The sequence below is a fragment of the Schistocerca piceifrons genome, chromosome 10, assembly GCF_021461385.2.
Source record: "Schistocerca piceifrons isolate TAMUIC-IGC-003096 chromosome 10, iqSchPice1.1, whole genome shotgun sequence".
Classification (NCBI taxonomy): domain Eukaryota; kingdom Metazoa; phylum Arthropoda; class Insecta; order Orthoptera; family Acrididae; genus Schistocerca; species Schistocerca piceifrons.
In genome coordinates this window covers 109,685,016-109,710,085 of record NC_060147.1, presented here as the reverse complement: position 1 = coordinate 109,710,085, position 25,070 = coordinate 109,685,016, and the positions used below count along the sequence as shown (strand labels likewise).

The 25,070-nt window shown below is 38.7% G+C and overlaps 1 protein-coding gene across 1 annotated transcript in view; it reads right to left on the bottom strand.

Annotated features, from left to right (window-relative positions):
• LOC124718729 (DNA (cytosine-5)-methyltransferase 1-like) overlaps nt 1-25,070 on the bottom strand; it is a 78,878-nt gene that overhangs the window by 29,680 nt on the left and 24,128 nt on the right. Inside the window, exons 9-15 of the mRNA XM_047244346.1 lie at nt 23,848-23,933; nt 23,611-23,748; nt 23,221-23,349; nt 20,948-21,041; nt 20,703-20,854; nt 10,002-10,133; nt 9,722-9,924 (exon numbers count right to left, since the gene is read on the bottom strand). Coding sequence (XP_047100302.1) covers nt 9,722-9,924; nt 10,002-10,133; nt 20,703-20,854; nt 20,948-21,041; nt 23,221-23,349; nt 23,611-23,748; nt 23,848-23,933 — 934 coding nt within the window. The remainder of the gene's footprint in view (nt 1-9,721; nt 9,925-10,001; nt 10,134-20,702; nt 20,855-20,947; nt 21,042-23,220; nt 23,350-23,610; nt 23,749-23,847; nt 23,934-25,070) is intronic.

Here is a 25,070-nt window from a genome sequence, read left to right as displayed (position 1 = left end):
TGGTGTGTCTCTGTAAAGGTTTTCTTGAGTTTCACATAAAATTTAATGCAAATGCATTGCTTCTCTAACTCTGCCATCTTGAAATTCACAAACTGTATGACACAACATTCTACTCAATACAGCACTGAACAATAACTAATAGACATACAACAATGAAACTTCTGGCAGTTACACATTAAACACAGGTGTGCAGGGATGCCAAATGCATTTCGCTCCAACACATCATTGGCCCAAAATTACAAATTTTCCAGAATTTTTTGCACAGACCTTATTTGCTGCACCATTTTCAGTTCTAAAACAGTTTCTGGTTATTAAGTGACCTTGGCGTGCATGCAGTTCAAACCTTATCAAGAGGGCAGTGTATTGCATGAAAATTGTGAAATTATTATCACATTTACCCATTTTTTGCCAAATTCCTCACTCAAAAAAATCAGTGTCATCTAATCTCAGACGGAACTGTTTACATTGTTTCATTCAACAGTAGTATACATCCAGATAAGGGTCAGTGCCATACTAATGTACCTGTGTCACCTCTCATCATAAGGTATGATGGGGGTAAAAGACGGTGTGTCAACAGCTGGTTCTACATCGTCAGTGTGAAAACAAGAGGAAGAATACATCACTGGAAGAGAGATGAAGGAATACTGTCACATCAGTGTAGATGCTACATGCTAAGTGGTTACGATTAAAGTGCTGGCACACACAGAAGTCCAGTGTGGGCTGTAATTGTTCTATGATAGCAGAACTAGTTAGATATTCTAATGCATTATAGCTGAACAGATTTCTGTTGGAAAAAACTTAGTTCAAATTTTGACCAGCACGTGCAGACCTGGTGGTTGGAATGCGAGAAAGACATATCAAAATGTTTCCATATGTAATGATTAGGAATGGAATTTGGGCAGGAAAAGTTAAACAAGTTAGAAAGGCATAATGTTTACTTTATTATTCACTGCTGCTTTCACAGTTTCTTCAGTATGAGCATCACAGACATCAAAAAGGTGCTGTACAGTGCCAGATTTGCACCTGGTGGCCAAATTGGAATTAATTTTTCTCCAGCGTAAGTCAGTTCCATATTAACACTTTGGCATATCTACCAAGTTTCACTGCTGTATAATAATTACAGCACACAGGACCTACATGAGTAACTGCACTTTAATTATAGTCAACCAGTAATTACTCAGAAAAAAGCAGATGGGTTCTCAGGTCTCACTATAACAATCACATCAAAAATTGCAACATATTCTTTGGTGTGACGTCATAAGCGCGTGACTGCGTGTGAGATCGCTCTCTAAGTTTTCATCTATTTTTAGGTTTCAGATATATATTTTAACTGTTTTTGTGATAATATTTACTATATAAGTGACTTATTAGTGGTTTCTTTATTCACCTCTGCATTTCTTGTGTTGTGGCCTGATATTTGTGAGTGTTTCGTATCGAGCAACTTAACCTCTTACCCGTGTTTACATTCTGCGCTGACCAGTTGCAGCTGTAGCGGCGCATCGAAAGCTAAGTACTAATTAATTGTTTGTGTATAGTAGTTTATTTAGGAACTTTAGTAGTCTTCAACCGGTGTTCTTGGTGTTTTCCGGTGAAATAACTTCAGAAGAAATTTTTGCGAACTGCTTTCAGTTTCGTTACTGTCATTAGACGTTTGATTTTCTTTCTGTGTTAGTATTTTGTTATATTCTCATTTGTTGTTGATTAATACTGTCAATAATAGTAGTTACTTCCCTTGTAGAGCAAGTTTGTGATAATTGTAGTCAGTTTTTAACATCTTCTTATTGTAGTAGTGGAACTTAGATAAAGTTGTTTTCTTGTTTCAATAATTGTAAAATTTTACCATGAGTGAGAAGTGTGGGCTTTGCCATAGGTTCGTGAGTAGTGGATTGCGGTGTGAGACTTGTTCGAAGTATTTTCACTGGGGGGAATGCAGTGGGGAAGCCAGTGGGCATTCTGGTGAGATCCTCTCCTGGAACTGCAGGTTATGTAGCAAGAGTAAGTTGATAGAGGAGCAGGAGCGTAAGATCTGTGCCCTTCAGGTGCAGTTGAAAAATGCACAGGAGGAGCTAGATAGGATGAGGAGGGAGAAAGGGGTTGGGGAATGGGAGCTGGCTGTTGGCAAGAGATCTGCTAGGAGAAGGAGATTTTCAGATAGTTTTACTATTGGTGTTTGTAATAGATATGACCAACTGTCAGAGTCTAGTGGAGAGGAATCTCTAGTAGCTGTAGATGTAGGAAGTATGCAGCAGACCTCAGCAGTTACGGTGGCTAGGACAGTTGCAAAGTCTAAGAGAAAGAAGAAGGTTCTGCTGTTAGGTAGTTCTCATGGTAGAGGTGTAGGCCAGCAGTTGCAGGAAGTTTTGGGGAGTGAGTACCAGGTCACCAGCATTGTGAAGCCTAATGCAGGATTGGCTCAGGTGACTTTTAACATAAGGGGGTTATGTAGGGATTTTACTAAGGAGGATCAGGTAGTGATTGTGGGTGGGGCTGGTAATAGTATTGATAGGGATGGGGAGTATGACATAGATGGTGACCTGGAAAAGATAGCCACTCAGACTGGCAACACGAATGTGCATTTCGTGGGACTGTTTCAGCGTCACGATCGGCCTCATCTTAATACAGCCGTCAGGCGTAATAACATGAGACTTGGGGGTGCGCTGATGACAGAAGGCATGAGTCACATTTCAGTGGTGTCGGTGGAGTCCATCAGTAGGACAGGTTTCACTAGACATGGCCTGCACCTCAACAGGTATGGGAAGGGGAGGTTGGCAAAACTTATAGGTGACAGCATAGGTGGGGGTGGTGGGATCACTCATGGCAAAATTCCGGTAGTTGTGGGTGTTAGAGCTGTACCTTTTTTAGATTGAAGTCAGCTGATAGGTATTCCTGCTTAAGGGAAGTCTCTCTAACAAAGAAACCACTTTCTACAAAGCTTGGGTATCCGATTAATGAGGGAATTAGTATATTTCATCAAAATATACAAGGTATTAGAGATGAAGTTAGTGAACTGCTTATAGATGTTGACTCTGAAATTATTGGTATATCTGAACACTTCTTAAATAAGGAGATAATTCAGAGGCTTCCTTTACCAGGATACAGGTTGGCTGGCAGCTTTTCTAGGAGCTCTTTGCAGTGTGGGGGAGTAGCCATGTATGTGAAAAACGGTATCCCATTTGAGTCAATTGATGTTTCAAAGTACTGCACTGAAAAGGTGTTTGAATGTTGTGCAGGTGTGGTTAAATTTAGTGGAGCTAAACTTCTTACTGTTGTTATTTATAGATCCCCAGACTCCGATTTCACAACATTTTTGCTAAAGCTAGAGGAGGTTCTTGGTTCACTTTATAGGAAATACAAAAAGTTAGTTATATGTGGTGACTTCAATATTAATTGTATAAGTGATTGTGCAAGGAAAAGGATGCTGGTAGACCTCCTTAATTCATATAATCTTATGCAAACCGTATTCTTTCCAACGAGTGTGCAAGGGAACAGTAGAACAACCATAGACAATATTTTTGTTCATTCGTCATTATTAGAAGGGCATTCTGTTAGCAAAAAGGTGAATGGCCTTTCAGATCATGATGCACAAATTTTAAGTCTAAAAGATTTTTGTGCTGCAACACATGTTAAATATAGTTACCAACTTTTTAGGAAAGCTGATCCAGTTGCTGTACAGACTTTTGTAAACCTTATCAAGGAACAAGAGTGGCAAGATGTTTATAGTGCTGATACAGTAGACAATAAATATAACGCTTTCCTCAAGACTTTTCTCGTGCTCTTTAAAAGTTGCTTTCCGTTAGAACGTTCGAAACAGGGTACTAGCACAAACAGGCAGCCTGGGTGGCTGACTAAAGGGATAAGAATATCTTGTAGAACAAAGTGGCAATTATATCAAAACGTTAGAAACAGTCAAAATCTAAATGCAGCAGCCCATTACAAACAGTATTGTAAGGTGCTTAAAAAAGTTATTAGGAAGGCAAAAAGTATGTGGTATGCAGATAGAATAGCTAAGTCTCAGGATAAAATTAAAACCATATGGTCAGTCGTAATGGAAGTGGCTGGTCTGCAGAGACAGGTCGAGAATATAGAATCAGTGCGTAGTGGGGATGTCCGTGTTACTGATAAGTCGCAAATATGTACAGTAATTAATAATCACTTTCTGAATATAGCAGGTGAACTAAATAGAAACCTAGTCCCAACAGGGAATCATATAGCTCTCTTAGAAAAAAGTGTTCCGAGACTGTTACCTGAAATGCTCCTCCATGATACTGACAAGAGGGAGATTGAGTTAATAATTAAATCACTAAAGACCAAGAACTCTCATGGATATGACGGGGTATCTAGCAGAATACTGAAGTATTGTTCCACGTATGTTAGCTCAGTACTTAGCCATATCTGTAACTTTTCCTTTAGGAGTGGTCGGTTTCCTGACCGATTAAAGTACTCGGTAGTGAAGCCACTTTATAAAAAGGGAGACAGGGATAATGTTGACAATTATAGACCTATTTCTATGCCATCGGTGTTTGCTAAAGTTATCGAGAGGGTTGTATATACAAGGTTACTGCAGCATTTAAATTCACATAATTTGCTGTCAAATGTACAGTTTGGTTTTAGAAATGGCTTAACAACTGAAAATGCTATAGTCTCTTTTCTCTGTGAGGTTTTGGACGGATTAAATAAAAGGTTGCAAACGTTAGGTGTTTTCTTTGATTTAACGAAGGCTTTTGACTGTGTTGACCACAAAATATTACAGCAGAAGTTGGGGGAGTAGCTTACAGTTGGTTTGCCTCCTACTTTAATAACAGAAAGCAGAAGGTAATCCTCCGCAATATTGAGAGTGGTAATGATGTTCAGTCCCAATGGGGCACTGTTAAATGGGGCGTTCCCCAAGGGTTGGTGCTGGGGCCACTGCTGTTTCTTATTTATGTAAATGATATGCCTTCTAGTATTACAGGTGATTCAAAAATATTTCTGTTTGCTGATGACACCACCTTGGTAGTGAAGGCTCTTGTGTGTAATATTGAAACATTATCAAATAATGTAGTTCATGATATAAGGTCGTGGCTTGTGGAAAATAATTTGATGCTAAATCACAGTAAGACTCAGTTTTCACAGTTTCTAACCCACAATTCAACAAGAACTGACATTTTAATCAGACAGAATGGGCATGTTATAAGCGAGACGGAACAGTTCAAGTTCCTAGGCGTATGGATAGATACTAAGCTGTTGTGGAAAGCCCATGTTCAGGATCTTGTTCAGAAACTAAATGCCGCTTTATTTACCATTAGAACAGTATCTGAAATAAGTGACATTTCAACACGAAAAGTAGTATACTTCGCATATTTTCATACGCTTATGTCATATGGTATTATTTTTTGGGGTAATTCTTCTGATTCAAAAAGGGTATTTTTGGCTCAAAAACGGGCTGTTCAAGCTATGTATGGTGTAAGTTCGAAAACCTCTTGTCGACCCCTATTCAATAGTCTGGGAATTTTGACATTGCCCTCACAGTATGTATTTTCTTTAATGTCGTTTGTTGTTAGCAATATTAGCTTATTCCCAAGAGTTAGCAGCTTTCACTCAGTTAATACTAGGCAGAAATCAAATCTGCATGTGGAATGCACTTCCTTGACTCTTGTGCAGAAAGGAGTGCAGTATTCTGCTGCATCCATTTTCAATAAGCTACCACAAGAACTCAAAAATCTTAGCAGTAGCCCAAACACTTTTAAGTCTAAACTGAAGAGTTTCCTCATGGCTCACTCCTTCTATTCTGTCGAGGAGCTCCTGGAAGAGCTAAAAAATTAAGCAAACTCCAGTGTTACATTCTTGATTTTCTTTATTTAAACTAACGACTTGTCGCCTGAATATGTTTCTTATATTTCATTTCATCTGTTTCTACAATTGTGTTATAATTTCATGTATTGACTCGTTCCATGACCATGGAGACTTCTCCTAAATGTGGTCCCATGGAACAATAAATAAATAAAAATAAAAAAAAAAAAGAAACAGCTAACTAATAGGTGCGGAAGATGTGTGTGAAATCTCCACCAGCAATACAAATTTATTCACAGCGATATAAAAAAATACATCAATTTACAATGCTTACAGTCTAAAATGACCATCAGTTGAAAATGACATCATGCAGGTGGCTACCATTTTCCTTCAGATACATTTCAGCCTTTTATGGAAATTTGACATCACATCTTGCAGGACTGACACTAGAATTTGATTAACTTCCTTCCGAATAAGATCCTTCACTCCTGGATGGTGTGTGTGAGTCACATCAGAAGATCTGAGATTTCTAATGAACCCACAGAAAGTAATCACATGTCAGAGGCAAGGAAATGTCTCCTTCTCGAAGATGAGATGAGAAGGAAAGATGTTCTGTACTACATTAATGGAATGTTGCGAGGTACGGTTTGCAGCCCCATCTCATTGGAAGAATGCATTCACAGTTACAGGAAGGTCGGTGAACTGTCACACATGGAAATGGTTTGGCTTGTGAACACAATGTTCTGCATAACACCGAGCAAGGTGGCGCAGTGGTTAAACACTGGACTCACATTCGGGAGGACGATGGTTCAATCCCGCGTCCAGCCATCCTGATGTAGGTTTTCCGTGATTTCCCTAAATTGCTCCAGGCAAATGCCGGGATGGTTCCTTTCAAAGGGCACGGCCGACTTCCTTCCCTAATCCGATGAGACCGATGACCTCGCTGTCTGGTCTCCTTCCCCAAAACAACCCAACCCCCTCTGCATAACAGCATTGCCGCAGTTGTCTTCAAATAAATAAGGCTCTGTGATGTGGAATGATGATATGCCACACCTCATTATCACTTTCTAACTTTCATGAAATACAATGTTGAATCAAATATAAATCAATTTTTGTTCCTAAGCATCAACAATTCACAGGGCCTGTCTCATGCTTCTAGTATTGTTTGGTGGGACTGTTAGGAGTGGGGAGAGCCAGCCGTTACATACTCCCAACTGCTACATCAGCAACACTCATGATGGCAGAGCAACAGGTGCACCCCTCCACTGTGCAGCACATAACTATAAAATTTCTTGTTCATGAAGGAGTTCAAGTCCTCAAAATTTTCCAGATACTGACTGCATAGTTTGGTGACCACACATTGCCAAATACATGTGTGTTTGCCTGGCATAAAGAGTTCAGGTAAGGATGAGAAGATGTGGAAAATCAGCAATACGATCACTGTCCTTGGACCAGCATTAGAGAGGAAAACATTTGTGCAGTTTGAGACATCCTTCAAGGTGATTGATGGATGAGAGAATCATAAATTGCAGAACAGGTCAGGATAAGCTACAGGAGCTGTCAAGTGATCATCACAAATGATCTACAGTTCCATAAAGTGTGATCCGAATGGGTTTCTCACTTTTTGACCAAATATAAGAAGTTGAGATATTTGAAGGTCTGTCAGAGACTTACAGCAAGGTTTGCGAAAAAAGGCAATGCATTTTTGAGTTAAATTATCACCTGTGATGAAATGTGGGTCCTCCACTACACTCACAAATTTAAAAGAGGCAGCAAGGTATGAGTGAGGGAGGGGGAGACAACTCCAGTGTAAGCCAAGACTCGACTGTCATTTGGTAAGAATCTTTCAACTGTGTGTGTGTGTTCTCCCCACCACCCCCTTCCAGCCAGGACTCATTGATATTTTACATGAGCAATTCGCAAATGTAAAAAAAAATTGTAAATCTATGGTAAGATCTTATGGGACCAAACTCAAACCTCGATGGGGGGAGCCACGCGGACCATGACAGGACGCCTCAGACACCACAGCTACCCCACATGGCAATGTACAAATGATGCTGTGCACTACTGCATGCTGTTGAAGAAGTTGAGGAATGGATATTGACATAAAAGACGAGATGAACCAATTCAACAGGTCATCCTCCTCCATGACAATGCCTCATACTGCAGCTCTAATGGTCTTCAAACTACAGGAAATGCATTAGACTCAATTCCAACATCCCCCTTACAGCCTGCATCTATCATGCTGTGATTTCTGTTTGTCTGTACCACTTAAAGAAGCTCTAGGAGGGCACCAATTTCAAGATGATGAGGGCACAGTGGAATCCACTGGACAGATGGCTCCTGATGCAACCAGCTTCATTCTACAGTGCTGTGATAAAAAAAACCTTCCTTCTCATTGGAAAAAATTTATTTATATTGGGAGAAACTGTGTGGAAAAATAAACTGTGATTGCTTTTTGTTTTTCAATAACTGAATTTTTAAAAATAAAATCCCATTTATACTTGATTCACATTAGTATTTCAGGTTTTTCCCATGGCCAGTATCTAATGGTTTGCTTGTTAACAAATCATAACAAAACTGGCCTCTTGACTTACGAGCAAATTGTTGCAAAGACCTGAATTGTCACTCATGAGTTCCAACCGTTCACAGCAAAAGTATAGTCTCGTTGGGAGGTCCTCCATATTCAGTTTTTGCACTATCCAAATTTTGTATGGGTTTTATTACAGTTCCTTGTGCAATATTTGCCTTACATTGCAATCTTATACATCAGGTTCCAGTGCACACTTGCATGCATAATGCGTGGGACTTCGGCTGAAGGCTTCTTCTACACTCTGGCTTCCCCATGTGATCTGTACTTCCGTCCTTCCTTTGCACCAAGTCACCTGCTTCCTCACAGTTCTGTACCCATATTTTCATAACATGTGCTAACAGGACTGAAGCACTACATGTGATCTTGTGATGAGCATGAAATACACACAGTGTGGCCACATAGCTCTTATTGGTTTTCTAAAATGTCTTCATTGCAACAGTGCGTTGCTCACCAGTCCACAATGTCATCTTAACTGAACATTGATATTGGGGTCAGTAGCAAAAGTTTGTTGTCCCAGTTTCTGATTCCTAATGTAATGTATTTCCAGGGTTGCCAAATTGCCCATTTCACTCTTGCACCTGTTAATTGTGGCAGCCATGATTCTTCATTGATGTCCATTTCACTTTCAGTAATTTCAGCTGTGAACTGTGCTGTTGGCATGATAATGATTACGAACAGTGATACCACAGATAGCTAGCTTAGAAAGTAAGCAAAAAAAGGAGGTGAAACAAAAATTAGTGTAAACCATTTCTTTGTGTTTAACAATCAATGAAAAGCACCAGTTTGCTTTTGTTCTACAATATTTGTGTTTGTGTCTTTGTGTTTATTTTATTTCTCCTTCTGTTATAAAAATATAGACTATCAGTAAATTGCATAAGTTTAGAACAGGTAAAATTTTAACTTGTTTAAGCAGATTATTTCTAAATCAGTAAAACAGTATGTAATTCTGATTAATCAGAAGATGTTGAAAATAAATTTTTCATAAGGAGCCTCTTGAAAAAGGGGGTTGTCTTATATTCAGGGTCTTCTTGCATTTGGTTAATACAGCATTCTAAATACAAACAGCTTACATTGTAGCCCATTCAGTAACTATACGTATTTTCTTCTATTTACAAAGGTGAAATTGGAGTCCTAGCAGATTTCATACCCTTCATTTTCTGAAGTATACTTTCTAATAGATATTTTATAGGAATGAATGTTAACACCAAAATATTGTCTGTGTACACTTACAGTAAATGCAAACTGTTTTCTTAATTACAAAATAAACGTTAAGAATTCAGTTTATTTACATGGGGAACTACTGTACTTAATTAAATTATGAGAATGTAACTACTCCTGCTATTGGGTGAGTATACTGACCTCTTTCTGCTCTGTGGCACACCAAAATTCCCTGCCTGAAGTACTGTGAATGTACACTGGTAACCAATCTCCAGCAAGGCTCTAAGAGTCAAGTTTAAAACCACACTCTGCTTAAATGCTACAAAATTGCGAACATTCTCCATGATAACAAATCTTGGCCGGTAATAATCACAGTATGACAGGAAAGATGCAACCAGAGAATTCTGAAATGAAAAGTTGCTATGTGGTTTTTGGTAACAGATTTCGTGTACTTTACATAATACACTTTATATATACAAACCTGGAAACGTGAGTATAGTTTTTCGCTAAACCTATTCATTCCACTGAAACCTTGGCATGGTGGTCCTCCACATATCAGGTCAACTTCTCCTTTTTGTGGGAGCTGCTGACGTTTACTATTTTCTATGCCTCCCTGAAATGAACAATACTGTAAACATTTCTTTGTATCTTAGTGAAATGATATCCTCTGTCTCTGAAGTGACAGTGTAATTCATGCCTGCGTCCAGTGGGAAGTCTACCAAGAAGATTTCTTCTCCATAGATGAACTTCTTGTCTGGTTACACTAAATATTGGGTTAGTGCTTAAAAGCATTTTTCCATTTAACAAACATAACAGATACACGTAACAGACACTGTAGTCACCAATAATATATTCTCCTTCACTATTTATAACAGTCAGCCAGTGTTGGGGTAACTTTTCAATTCCATGGCTGTTAAAATGACATCACATGGTTCTAAGATGAGGCCATGATTGGAGGTCATTTTCATCCATGTATGAGCTTCCATGAAGGTTTTTCAATAAATAGTGGAAAAGGTTAAGCTCTGAAGGTACAAGATCAAATGAATAAGGTGGGTGCAGAGTGACTTCCCAAAAACTGCTCTATACTGTTTTTTATCAGTCTAGCTGAGTGCAGCAGGGCGTTATTGTGGAGTAGCATCACTTCACGCAGTCTCCCTGGTCATAGTTCCTTCATTGTGTCTGCAAGATGTCTCAGTTGTTAACAATAAATGTCAGCAGCAATGATTATGCCTTGGGGAAGCAATTAGTAGTGCAACACATCATCACTGTTCCATAAGATGCATAACATTATCTTTTGTGGATGCTGGCTAGTCGTTGTACAGGGAATAAAGTGAAATTTGTACATAGTCTTTGTACATGGATCATTGTGGATTAATGTGTTTAAATGATCATCAATTCCCGAATGTGGAGGGCCACAAACAGAAGAATATGGCAGAAATTTTCCGATTTCTCCATTTAGCACTCCATTTTCTAGCATCTGTAGCTCCACTCACCATCTCCAAATTTCAAAATGACAATATGAAAACTCAAATAGCAACAGATAACTACAAATAAAAAATGACAGTTGATAAATAAGCCCATAGTGACTGGAATATCAAGAGCAAAATAAAAATGCTATAAAATTATGTACCAATCTAATAAAATTGTGTGTTTCTGTGTGTTTGGGGGGGGGGGGGGGGGGGGGGGGGTTATGCACTGGGATTGGATAAATATGTCTATGTAACAATAGGTAGCCAGAGAACCATTTAAGGGATAGAAATCACAAAAAAGTTACATATCACAACAAATTATTATTATTATGTGTATGACAAACTAACTGCCAAACATAAATAGAAGTATTTTGGAGATTTCATAAACAGATTTCTTTAATTTGGCCTGACATGTACTCATATATAGATTATTTGGGATGAAAGTATAAGTAAAAATGATGTGTATATTTCGCCCACAAATTTCATTCCTTATGGGAAGTCTTATGAATAACAAAGGTGAATACTACATGTCAATAATTGAACTAGCCCAAATATGGCTATGTAGACTGTGTTTCTCATGTATTCAGAATGTAACAAATGTTTTTGCAGAATGTATAAACTCTTGCAAATTTCACATACATTCACCTCATGCAGAAATAAACCTTCGGCACTCTTATGGCTAGGTCACAGATTGCACTTGGTGAAGCAATCAACTACCAACAGACTCTTAATTAATAACAAATTTAACTGGTCCTTGGATCTTTAAAATTACATTATTAAATAAACTTTTGTGGAGATGCTGAGTTGCAGATGGGCACAACAAAAAGACTGTCAGAAAGTGAGTTTTGGCCAACAAGTCCTTTGTCAAAAATAGACAAAACACACACACACACACACACACACACACTCTCACACACATGACAGCAGTCTCTGGCAGCTGGAGCCCGTCTCTGGCTTTTCATCAGTCTTTTTGTTGTGTCTATCTGTGACTCAGTATCTCCATGACATGGTGAGTAGCAACTATCATTTTGAAATGGATTTTCCATTGTTTCATTTTAAATAAACTTTTGGCTATCTCAGAACTTCACTGGTTTCTGAAAGCAACATTGACATGTCAAAATGAAAAGAATTTAATGGACAGTTAGGACATATAAATTAATTGAAAATTCAGAATGAAATGCAAATCTCTACATCAGAACATACCACTACTTCTGAATAGGTATCAAGTTGTAGACAGACAGGCTGAAAAGAATGATTACAACCTGAGTTTTAGGGTGTAGTCCATCTTCCAAGAGCTATAACACACACACACACACACACACACACACACACACACACACACACACACACACACAGAGAGAGAGAGAGAGAGAGAGAGAGAGAGAGAGATGTGGAGTGTCTAAGAAGTTACAAACAAATGTTCTTTATTGCCCTTCAAAATAGTCGCCACCTGCTACACACATTTCTGACAACGTTCGTACAGCTTCTGGAAACTATCAGCAAAGGCCTCCTGGGGAATCGATCACAGAACAGCTGTCACCTGATCTTTGATGGCATTTATGTCTGCACAACATTCACCTTTCATGGCTGCCTTCAAGCAGAAAAACAGGAAGAAGTCCACAGAAGCCAGATCAGGGCAGTACAGAGGGTGTTCAAGAACAGTTACCATCTTCTGCACCAGGAACTGGCACACACAGGTTGTGCAGTGTGCAGGGGCATTGCCATGGAGCAGCATCCATTTTCCAGTCCTGTGCCACCCTGGCCAAACCCACCAGATACACTGTAGCAAGTGGTTCAAAACAGACTGGTTAAACTAGCATTAATTGTTTCACCTGCAGGAACAAAATCCTTGTGGATGATGTCATTGTTGTCGAAGGAGGCAATCGACAGTGTTTCCACCTTGGATTCTTTCAGCTGGCTTTTGTTTGGTCATGCGGAAGACAGTGAATAACATGACATCGATTGTTGTTTTGATCCCGAATCAAACTGGTAGCACCAGGTCTCACCTCCTGTGACAATGGTGTTCTGAAGCAATGGATTTTGGGCACACATGGAAATTAAATCACCAGACATTTCCATTTGTTTTGCTTTCTGCTCATCTGTGAGCTTGTGGAGCACAAATCGGGAGCAGATCTCCCACTTACCCAAATCATCATGGATGATGGTGTGCACGGTGTCCTTGATAATGCCCAATTCCTCCACAATCAATCTGAGAGTCTGTCACTGATCTTGTGCCAGCATTTGTCGCACTTTCCCAGTCTTTTCTGGGATGGCCAACCTAAATGTCTCTCATCCTAAGTTGCATTTAAACCATTCATAAACACATTTTCCGCTGACAGATTTCCTTCCGAACATCAGCACTAACATTCCATGTGTCTCCATTGCAGTCTTCCCCAATTTGTAACAGTACTTGATGTTTACTTGTTGCCCCATTGCACTGTGACACTTCCTCTCACACTGACTACGTGCAACTGGTCGCAGTCGTTTTACACAGCCAGTCACATCCAGTGTATCAATTCTCTTCAAGTCTCTGAAGACCCATGTGCATGCACATACACACATGCAATAAGTTACCATTCAGATATGACACCATTCACTGAACTTTTTAGACACACCACATACTTCAACTCTGTCAGCAATGAAATCTTGTTGATGATCTGGCAGTCTATATTCATGTACTCAGATTTTTGGAGGTAATGCTGTTATCTATAATGTAGTATTATCTGTAAAACACAAAATAATTATTCAAGCAGATCTTTATAACATTTCAAAACAGTGCAAAGTTTGACAGCTTGCTTCAAATGTTCAAAAATGTAAAAATTTTGCACTTCACAAAGTGCAGAAATATAGTATGACTATAATACTTATGATATGAAAGCAATAGATTGCTACTCACCAGAAAGATAAGACGCTGAATTGCAGACAGGCATGATGAAAAGACTGTTAGAAATGAGATTTTGGCCAAAGCCTTCTTTAGAAAAGATAAATACACACACACAGTCACACAAGCAGGAACAGCACATATAGAGGTGACTACTACCTCTAGCCACTCTAGCCAGATTGTCTGATTACATTAGAATGTGACTATGTCATCAACAATAAAATACATGGTGAAATCATTATCTGTTTACTTATTTTATCACTATGACTGAAGAGATCAATAATGCAAGCAGGCCCTTTTGTTTTGCAATGAGACAACAGAGTGTACTACCAGCGTTCATAGCCAAATTATTTCACATTGTTAAAAATACTTTGTGTGCTAGCCTACATACCATAGACCATCAAATTACTGACTACTAAGAGGTAGCCAGTATTCAGGCAAAACTGGATCGGGACACGGTGGTGTAATGTTACCAACTGCCAGGCCTTGTACCTATGTTCTGGATTACATTCCAGAGCCCTCTGCAATGTCTCACAAAGTTAGAACATAGAACTCTGTTGATAGTGATCTGTGTGCTGACATAGGTTTCATACTCTCCCTTCACTCACCATCATATACAGCGAACATGACACACACTATATGCACCCATTATAAATGCTTATACTCAGCAGATATGCTTTAGATGTAACTCACAAACATCACATGTAAAGGAGCCATTGTGCATGGAGGAAGCATGTCCATTCCAAACAGGCAGCTGAGTAATGCCTCCCAGATGTCCCAGACAAAAACACCATAAAACTGTTTCTTCATTTTCTCACCAGGCATCGAATGTTTATCTGAGTTTGGTAATATACTGTTGCTGACACGTCTGTCAGTCTTACATGTCACTGAACATGTTGTATATCATCAAAATGTATCTATTATGTATGAGTGAAGCATAATGACTACATTTCAACAAAAGGTTCAGTGTGTTGAATAGTTTATTCAGATCAAATCGGATACAGAGATTCAGAGGAATTTTCAAACATTATACAAAGTGACAACCCTTGTGAATGTCAGTACGATGGTGGTACAGGAATTTTAGGTAGGCAGGAAGCATCGATGTGAAGCATCGTACTGGTTGACAGAGAACAAGTGAAACCGACACAAAATGGAAATGATTGGCCATTTGACATTAACACCAAAAATTTGTTCAGAGGTCATCACATGAGCTGCAAAATCCCTAGGGTGACTGTAAATGAGGTCCTTCTGAAATGTTTACAGATGTATCCACACTGATAGCAACTGTTGCACCCACTGAAACAAGACAACAAGCTATAAAGTATGCAATTTGCTGTGGATGTTCTTGAATGTTTAGTGGAGGATGGAGATTTTTCAAACAATCCAGCATTTTCTTGTGAAGCAACATTCCACATGTGTGTTAAGGTAAACATATACAATGTTCGTATTTGGGACACAACAATGTAACTGCCCAAAAGTAAATGTTTGGTGTTGTTTGAAGGTTCACTGCATTGTGGGACCTTTTTTTTCACAGAAAATAGTTAATTCTAACACTTATCATACTGGAGCTGTTTGCATTACAACAACTGCCTGGCCACCAAGATGCAGTCACTTTCCCACAAGATGGTGCACCGCCGCACTGATCTTGGATTGTTCAAAATGTTCTAGACTGGTTGTTTCCAGGCCACTGGATTGGAAGGGATGGTCCAATTCCCTGGTATCCTAGGTTTCCTGGTATTGCACCGATAGACTTATTTCTATGGGAGTAGTCGAGGACAGAGTCTGGCAAACACATATCACCTACATCAATGATTTAAAGAACTAAATCACTGATGCAAGTGTAGATAGAGCTCAAATACAGACTGGCTGTTGTGGATGCCACCAAACATGCACATGTTGAAATTGACTGAATGGCATAAAAACTTTGTGAGATAGTGTGCCCCAAAAGTCAACCACAGTGTGAATATCTTAATTAGTTTGGATGCTACAGCACATTAAACTTGTACTGTATCTTTTCTTTTTTTGGAAACTGTTAATGATATAATTGTGAGCTGTACTAAAAATTATTCCATGAACAGTTTCCAACATGTCTTTGAAGACAAAGACCTATCAACTCAGCACGGTACAGAAGTAAGAACCACAACAAAGGAAATTACTTTTTTATATTATGAAGTTTATTTCTTTTTTATTTATTTATTTGTTTGTTTGCTGTCCATATAGCAATCAGTTTTCGGACACTGTCATAAATTTTAGTTCATGTATACAAAGGCTAGTTGACATACATAAGTGCATACACTGATATAAATAGTGAAGGTCAGAAATTATAATTTTTTGTTGCAAAAACAAACTTATGCTATATACACAATTTTACAAAGGGATATTACAACTTGAAATCTTCTGCCGAATAGCATCTTTTCTCTATTAATAAATGCTTAAGTTTATACTTTAAAGTGATTAAATTAGCTTTCTTGAGGTCAGATGGAAGTTTGTTATAAAATATGGTTTCTATTGTATGTGGACTACAGTCTGTAGTCTTTTTTTACTTGCAATTCTGTGAAATTTTCCCTTCTCCATATATAGTACCTATGTACATTACTGTTTGTTACATTATAGTCTCGATTTTATTTCACAAACATTAGTTCTTGCAGGACGTACATAGAATAGATGGTTAATATTTTTCTTTTTCTGAAGAGTTCTCTACAAGGCTCTCTCCTGTTTACCTCAGCTACCACTCTTACTGCCTTTTTTGGTAGTCTGAAGAGCCTGTCTTCTTAGACAGTTGATGCCCCACCCCATACCTCGATACCATACTAAAGATGTGGCTGTATCACTCAGAAGTATATTTTTCTCAAGCTATCATGGATAGGTTAAAGTTAGATATAGTGGGAATTAGTGAAGTTCGGTGGCAGTAGGAAAAAGACTTTTGGTCAGGTGAATACAGGGTTATAAATACAAAATCAAATAGGGGTAATGCAGGAGTAGGTTTAATAACAAATAAAAAAAATAGGAATGCGTGTAAGCTACTACAAACAGCATAGTGAATGCATTATTGTGGCCAAGATAGACACGAAGCCCAGGCCTACTACAGTAGGACAAGTTTATATGCCAACTAGCTCTGCAGATGATGAAGAAATTGATGAAATGTATGATGAGATAAAAGAAATTATTCAGGTAGTGAAGGGAGACAAAAATTTAATAGTCATGGGTCACTGGAATTTGAGAGTAGGAAAAGGGAGAGAAGGAAACAAGTAGGTGAATATGGATTGGTGGAGAGAAATGCAAGAGGAAGCCGCCTGGTAGAATTTTGCACAGGGCATAACTTAATCATAGCTAACACTTGGTTCAAGAATCATGAAAGAAGGCTGTATACATGGAAGAACCCTGGAGATGCTAGAAGGTTTAAGATAGATTATATAATGGTAAGACAGAGATTTAGGAACCAGACTTTAAATTGTAAGACATTTCCAGAGCCAGATGTGGACTCTTACCACAATCTATTGGTTATGATCTGTAGATTAAAACTGAAGAAACTGCAAAAAGGTGGGAATTTAAGGAGATGAAACCTGGATCAACTGAAAGAACCAGAGGTTGTACAGAGTTTCAGGAAGAGCATAAGGGAACAATTGACAGGAATGGGGGAAAGAAATACAGTAGAAGAAGAATAGGTAGCTTTGAGGAATGAAATAGTGAAGGCAGCAGAGGATCAAGTAGGTAAAAAGACGAGGGCTAGTAGAAATCCTTGGGTAACAGAAGAGATACTGAATTTAATTGATGAAAGGAGAAAATACAAAAATGCAGTAAGTGAAGCAGGCACAAAAGAATACAAATGTCTCAAAAATGAGATCGACAGGAAGTGCAAAGTGGCTAAGCAGGGATGGCTAGAGGACAAATGTAAGGATGTAGAGGCTTATCTGACAAGGGGTAAGATAGATACTGCCTACAGGAAAATTAGAGAGACCTTTGGAGAAAAGAGAACCACTTGTATGAATATCAAGAGCTCAGATGGAAACCCAGTTCTAAGCAAAGAAGGGAAAGCAGAAAGGTGGAAGGAGTATATAGAGGGTCTATACAGGGGCAATGTTCTTGAGGACAATATTATGGAAATGGAAGAGGAGGTAGATGAAGATGAAATGATACTGCGTGAAGAGTTTGACAGAGCACCGAAAGACCTAAGTCAAAACAAGGCCTCGGGAGTAGACAACATTCCATTAGAACTACTGACAGCCTTGGGAGAGCCAGTCCTGACAAAACTCTACCATCTGGTGAGCAAGATGTATGAGACAGGTGAAATACCCTCAGACTTCAAGAAGAATATAATAATCCCAATCCCAAAGAAAGCAGGTGTTGACAGATGTGAAAATTACCGAACTATCAGTTTAATAAGTCACAGCTGCAAAATACTATAGCGAATTCTTTACAGAAGAATGGAAAAACTGGTAGAAGTCGACCTCGGGGAAGATCAGTTTGGATTCCGTAGAAATGTTGGAACACGTGATGCAATACTGACCCTACGACTTATCTTAGATGAAAGATTAAGGAAAGGCAAACCTACGTTTCTAGCATTTGTGGACTTAGAGAAAGCTTTTGACAATGTTGACTGGAATACTCTCTTTCAAATTCTGGAGGTGGCAGGGGTAAAATACAGGGAGTGAAAGGCTATTTACAATTTGTACAGAAAGCAGATGGCAGTTATAAGAGTCGAGGGGCACGAAAGGGAAGCAGTGGTTGGGAAGGGAGTGAGACAGGGTTGTAGCCTTTCCCCGATGCTATTCAATCTGTATATTGAGCAAGCAGTAAAGGAAACAAAAGAAAAGCTCGGAGTAGGTATTAAAATCCATGGAGAAGAAATAAAAACTTTGAGGTTCACCAATGACATTGTAATTCCGACAGAGACAGCAAAGTACTTGGAAGACCAGTTGACTGGAATGGACAGTGTCTTGAAATGAGGGTATAACATGAACATCAACAAAAGTAAAACGAGGATAATGGAATGTAGTCGAATTAAGGCGGGTGATGCTGAGGGAATTAGATTGCGAAATGAGACACTTAAAGTAGTAAAGGAGTTTTCCTATTTGGGGAGCAAAATAACTGATGATGGTCGAAGTAGTGAGGATATCAGATGTAGACTGACAATGGCAAAGCTAGCATTTCTGAAGAAGAGAAATTTGTTAACATCGATTATTGATTTAAGTGTCAGGAAGTCGTTTCTGAAAGTATTTGTATGGAGTGTAGCCATGTATGGAAGTAAAACATGGTCGATAAATAGTTTAGACAAGAAGAGAATAGAAGCTTTTGAAATGTGGTGCTACAGAAGAATGCTGAAGATTAGATGGGTAGATCACATAACTTATGAGGAGGTATTGAATAGAATTGGGGAGAAGAGGAGTTTGTGGCACAACTTGACTAGAAGAAGGGATTGGTTGGTAGGACATGTTCCGAGGCATCAAGGGATCACCAATTTAGTACTGGAGGGCAGTGTGGAGGGTAAAAATCGTAGAGGGAGACCAAGAGATGAATACACTAAGCAGATTCAGAAGGATGTAGGCTGCAGTAGGTACTGGGAGATGAAGAAGCTTGCACAGGATAGAGTAGCATGGAGAGCTGCATCAAACCAGTCTCAGGACTGAAGACCACAACAACAACATGAACTTCATTGCCATCACACTTCACATTTTCAAGTTTATCACTAACACCTCTTTCAGCAGTAATTTTATTTGACTATCACTCATAAATGTGCATGATTTTTGTAGTGATAACAGTTCATAATATTTGTAGATGTTAGTTTTTTTCATATTCATATTTGGAACAGTTTGGCTATCATGTGAAAGTATACATGATTTTTTGATGGATCACATGGGTAGGTTTTTCACATCTCTCATTAGGACTTTAATTGTTAGTTGAAGACTACTTACATTATCATTTAGCTTTCTGGTTTGATCGCTACAACTCATGCACGTGCTGCTTTTACTGGTATAATTTTCACTTTTTCATGTGAACACTAAGTGTGTCTATACAAGCAGCCAACAAGGTGTCTTCTCATACTGTGGTAAATTTATGCAGTTTTAAACTGATGAGATATAACTGTGTAATTAGTTAGTTAGTTTCATGTTCCAGGAATCATCTGTATGATAAATTATAATGATGTGGAATGAGCCAGTTTAGACTGACATTACACATTCAATTGTAGATATGGCTACATGCTGACCATTTAAAAGTTATTTTTTATTTTTTTTTTATATATACAGATGTTACTTAGTAATTCCTATGAACAATCTTTTACACATTATAATAATAGAAATTCTTCTACAGAATAGATGGAGATATCAAGGAGAAACTTTTTCATCTTGTTTTCAAATTTTACTTTGCTGCATGTCAGACATTTTATATTACCGAGTAAGTGATCAAACATTTTGGTTCCAAAATTGTGCACCCCTTTTTGGCTAAACACAACCACACTGTGCAGTAACATATATATATTTTTTTCTTCTAGTATTGTAATTATGTACATCATTGTGGCTTTTAACGAACTTTATGAAGGAATAAATGTTTGGCAAAGCAGTGGTTAAAACAGATGTCTGCAAGGTGATCATGGGTGAGTGCCACATATTATTCTTATGGCATGTTCTTGAACTATGGGCTTATTTTCTCACAGATGAAATACCCCAGAATGTTATTCCAGATGACGTTATTGAATGAAAATATGCAAAATGTGTCAACTTACTGATTTGTCCCTCCAAAAGATGTACTATGATTAAACGAGTATGTCTATACCTCTAAAACTCCAGTCTAATTATTTAAGTAGGGTACCTACACTGTTGAAATGTTTACTCACATTCATTACAAGCTGGAGCAACAAATTGCAGTCATCCATTAAAACAGTGCAGTGTGGATGATTACGGCTGAAGGCTTCTGCAGCAGCCATATCTTTTTCTACTGCCCAGCATATTTCAGCAACACCTGACTGCTGAAGACCATATGAAAGACCTAGTAGGAGAGAGAAGGAAAGGAGTTCATAATAAATTTCAGGGGTCATGAATGACATACTTTAGCTGCTAATGACATACAAATATATGCTACCTCCACAACCAGCAAAAATATCCAATGTTCTCAACTTCCTGTTAACATCTGGCCAGTATTTCACCTCACTTACATCCATCCTACACTGGCTGCCCTGCAAAACAAGAAATGGAAACAGATCTTATTAATATTGTCACCATCAAGACTTGATGCTTGCTGCAATGTTAATACACAATATTAGCCCTTTCATGGCTACAGGCATTTGTAGAAAGCCCAGGTGGCTATCGGCAAACACGTATACAGAATAAGTAGATTGTCCAGAGAGCTATGGGCATTCATATACAGGGTGGTCCATTCATAGTAACTGGGCCAAATATCTCGTGAAGTAAGCATCAAACAAAAAAACTACAAAGAACGAATCTCATCTATCTTGAAGGGGGAAACCAGATGGCGCTATGCTTGGCCCGCTAGATGGCGCTACCATAGGTCAAACGGATATCAACTGCATTTTTTAAAATATGAATCCCCCTTTTTATATTACATATTGTGTAACACGTAAAGAAATATGAATGTTTTAGTTGGACCACTTTTTTCACTTTGTGATAGATAGCACTGTAATGTTTGTGACTATTACAGCGCCATCTATCATAAAGCGAAAAAAAGTGGTCCAACTAAAACATTCATATTTCTTTACGTACTACACAAACATGTAATAAAAAATGGGGGTTCCTATTTAAAAAAATGCAGTTGATATCAATTTGACCAATGGCAACACCATCTAGCGGGCCAACCATAGCGCCATCTGATTGCCCCCTTCAAGCTAGACAAGTTTCGTTCTTTGCAGTTTTTTCATTTGACACAATATTTCGTAAGACATTTGGCCCGGTCATGATCAATGGACCACCTTGTATACCAGGCAGGTAGGAACACCTGACACCTAAGAGCACTCATGTACTCCTGGGTATGGGAGCAGGTAAACTTCCACAATAGAATAGTGCCTCGCTATTGTCAACATTTCATCATTCTGGATGCCAATGCTATCACTATCTGCTCTTCTTATTAACATTGGAAAGCACTACATTTGTCACCTACTGCTGGTTCCTTTCTCCTTATGAGCCAATCTAATAAATATAATTTGGTTTTCTAATTTCCACAAGACAAAGGCACAAATATATATAATCAGGAGGACATGAATTATCCTAATGAACTGACATATTAGATGTGATTCTTAAAGCTTTACTGGTGTACTGAATATTCTGAGGTTTTAGCATTGCAGTGACTTCTTACCACAATATTTAGGCTGGTAACTGACCAGCTATCTTCAGGTGAGTGCCTGCCACTGGAGATTGCTAGCTCACAGTGTCAGCTTTATAGCAAAAAATGTCATGGAGACACATGCACATTACTGGCTGTCACAGGCGCATCCTCTATTGAAATCAGCACCCTCTCCCAATACTAATACTATTCCACCTGTGGTGCGCAGGCACATTACAACTGTGTGTCCACCCCATATCACAATGCGCACTTGTGGTGCTAGAAACAAACATCAGATGTCACCAGATCTGTCATAATGAATAAAATGTTTTCTCCCAGAAGAAATTAAAGAGATCCCGATGAGATCGTTTAGGAATTCAGTAATTAAATAATCTGTGGAAATATCTCTAACACTAATCTGTGGAAATATCTCTAACACAAGATCTCATAAATCGTGATGATGGCTTTCAACTGGACAAGGTTTGGATCCTGTGATCTCTTTAATTTCTTCTGAGAGAAAACATTTCTTCATAATGACCCATCTGGTGCTATATAATGCTTCCCCCCCCCCCCCCCCCCCGCCCCCCCACCACCACCACCATGAGCACACATTCTGACAGAGGGTAGGCATGTAGTTTCACCTTTACGCATGTGCCTATACACCAGTATTTGCAGAGGGTGCAGGTTTTGACCGAGGATGCTCCTATGATAGCCACCAATGCACACACGTGTCTGCACCAAGTTTCGCTATAAAGTCGACACCGTGAATGAGCGGTCTCCAGTGGCAGACACTCATCTGAAGATGGCTGGACAGTTGCCAGCTGAAATATTGTGGCAATAAGTCAACATGATTTGGTGGCTCAGATGTTACAAAAGGAGAACAGTGCAGCAAAATAATAAAATATGCGCAATTTCTCAGCAACTCCTGCAGCCATACAAAACTGCAAATGGTATGCACTGCCAAGCAAATGAAGCTTCATTTCCTAATCTACAAAGTACACATGATACAAACATACATAATCTGAAAGGGCATGAATTATCCTATAGAACTAATGTATCAGATATTGAAAAAAGCAAACAGTGCAAGAAAAATATGTACAGTTTCTCAATAACACTTGATGCCACACAGAACAGAAGATGGTCTGAGTTTTGGGTGTCTTTGCCAGGTACTGCTCACTTTGAAGATATGTATCTTGAAATGTATTTGTCTGATGTCAAAGAAATTTTAATCGGTTACAGGCACATATGTTGGTTGTGTAACTCTCTAGCTACAGGATTTTTCAGTCCCAAATAAAAAAGTTCTTATAACCTTTCTAAAACAACTTTCTCTCAGCCCAGCATAAACTTATAATAGAAAGCTTGGATTAGTGTTGAAGCTTTCTTTCGTCGTTATCTGAAACTGCAACTACTGTGACCATACTGTGTGATACTGATTTTGTAAAGAGTATTGTTGCTGAGTGGTTCTATGCATTCTTGAAAGTGCTACTAGTCCACAGTGCCCATAGAGTACAGTGCTCCTGAGGTTGTGTCGGCTGGCAGCCCACCAGTCGCATAATATGTTCGCCCCCATCAGCCAGCTGGGCAAGCAGGACACTCAACCTCAACAGCTGCAAAAGGGTTAATATAGCTGAGATTGGCTCACAACTTGTCAACTAATGTGTGTGTGTCTCACAGTGTGTTGATAAACTGTAGTACCACTACATTACAGTGTGTATGCACACTATGTCTGAACTCTTGCAGCAATTGGGTAAAGCTGTGAGCAATAAGAATAAAGGACAGGCAATGCTACAAGCTGAGAATTTGGGTCAAGTAGCACATGCAGATAACAAAAGCAGCTAAAGTGACCACTCACATAAAGTACACTCACATTTTTTACGCTCAAATGTTATGATTTTTTTGGAGAATGAAAATCTCCTCTATAAAAATCAACATGGATTCCACAAAGAGAAATCTTGCAAAACTCATCTCGCTCTGTTCCTCCACGACATGCGCGGTGCTCTCGTTAACACAGCTCAGGTTGATGCTGCATTTCTCGACTCATTTGACACTGTCCCACACTATATTTAGTGAAAAAAATACAAGCTTACTAAGTATCAGACCAGGTTTGTGACTGGATTCAAGACTTCCTCGCAGGTAGAACTCAACATGTCACCCTTAATGGATGAAAACCTACAGATGTAAAGGTAATTTCCGGACTACCCTAAGGAGCTGTTATAGGACCATTACTGTTCATAATGTAAATAAATCAACTAGTAAAAAGTGTTGGAAGCTATTTAAGACTGTTTGTAGCTGATTCAGTTGTCTATAAGAAAGCAGCAATGCCAGAAGACTGATGAATGATGCAGGCTCTGGCAGTTGATCCTAAACATAAATAAATGCAACATATTGTGAATGCATACGAAAAGAAATCCACTACTCTATGACTGCACTATTTTTCTGGAAACAGTATCTACTGTGAAACATCTAGGAGTAACTATCCAAAATGATCTTAAGTGGAATGAGGGTTGCCCAGAAGTAATGAACTGCATTTTTTTTTCTCAGCCAAAAACAATGCCACAAATGCAAAGTAATTTTTTCATAATGCGGGTCTACAGTCATAATATATTTGTTTAAAGTCACTACCACCATCAATCATGATTTCGGCTTCAAAGTGCCATTATCAAGTGTTATAAATTGCCTAAGATGGCATACTGTCATATTAATAGTGTATTTTAATATGACAGTGTAAGTGTAAACGTAACACTGTAAATAAACAACAGTCTAATGGCGGTACTGACTTTAATGAAGCAAATGCAAAGCACTATGTATGTATTATTTGAAGTCTCCTGAGTGAGTGTGCCAAGCTTCCATCACTTCTAACAGATAGTGTAGCTGCAGGACAGTTTCAAAATGAAGCTTTTATGTGATGTACATTACAAGCAATGTGCCA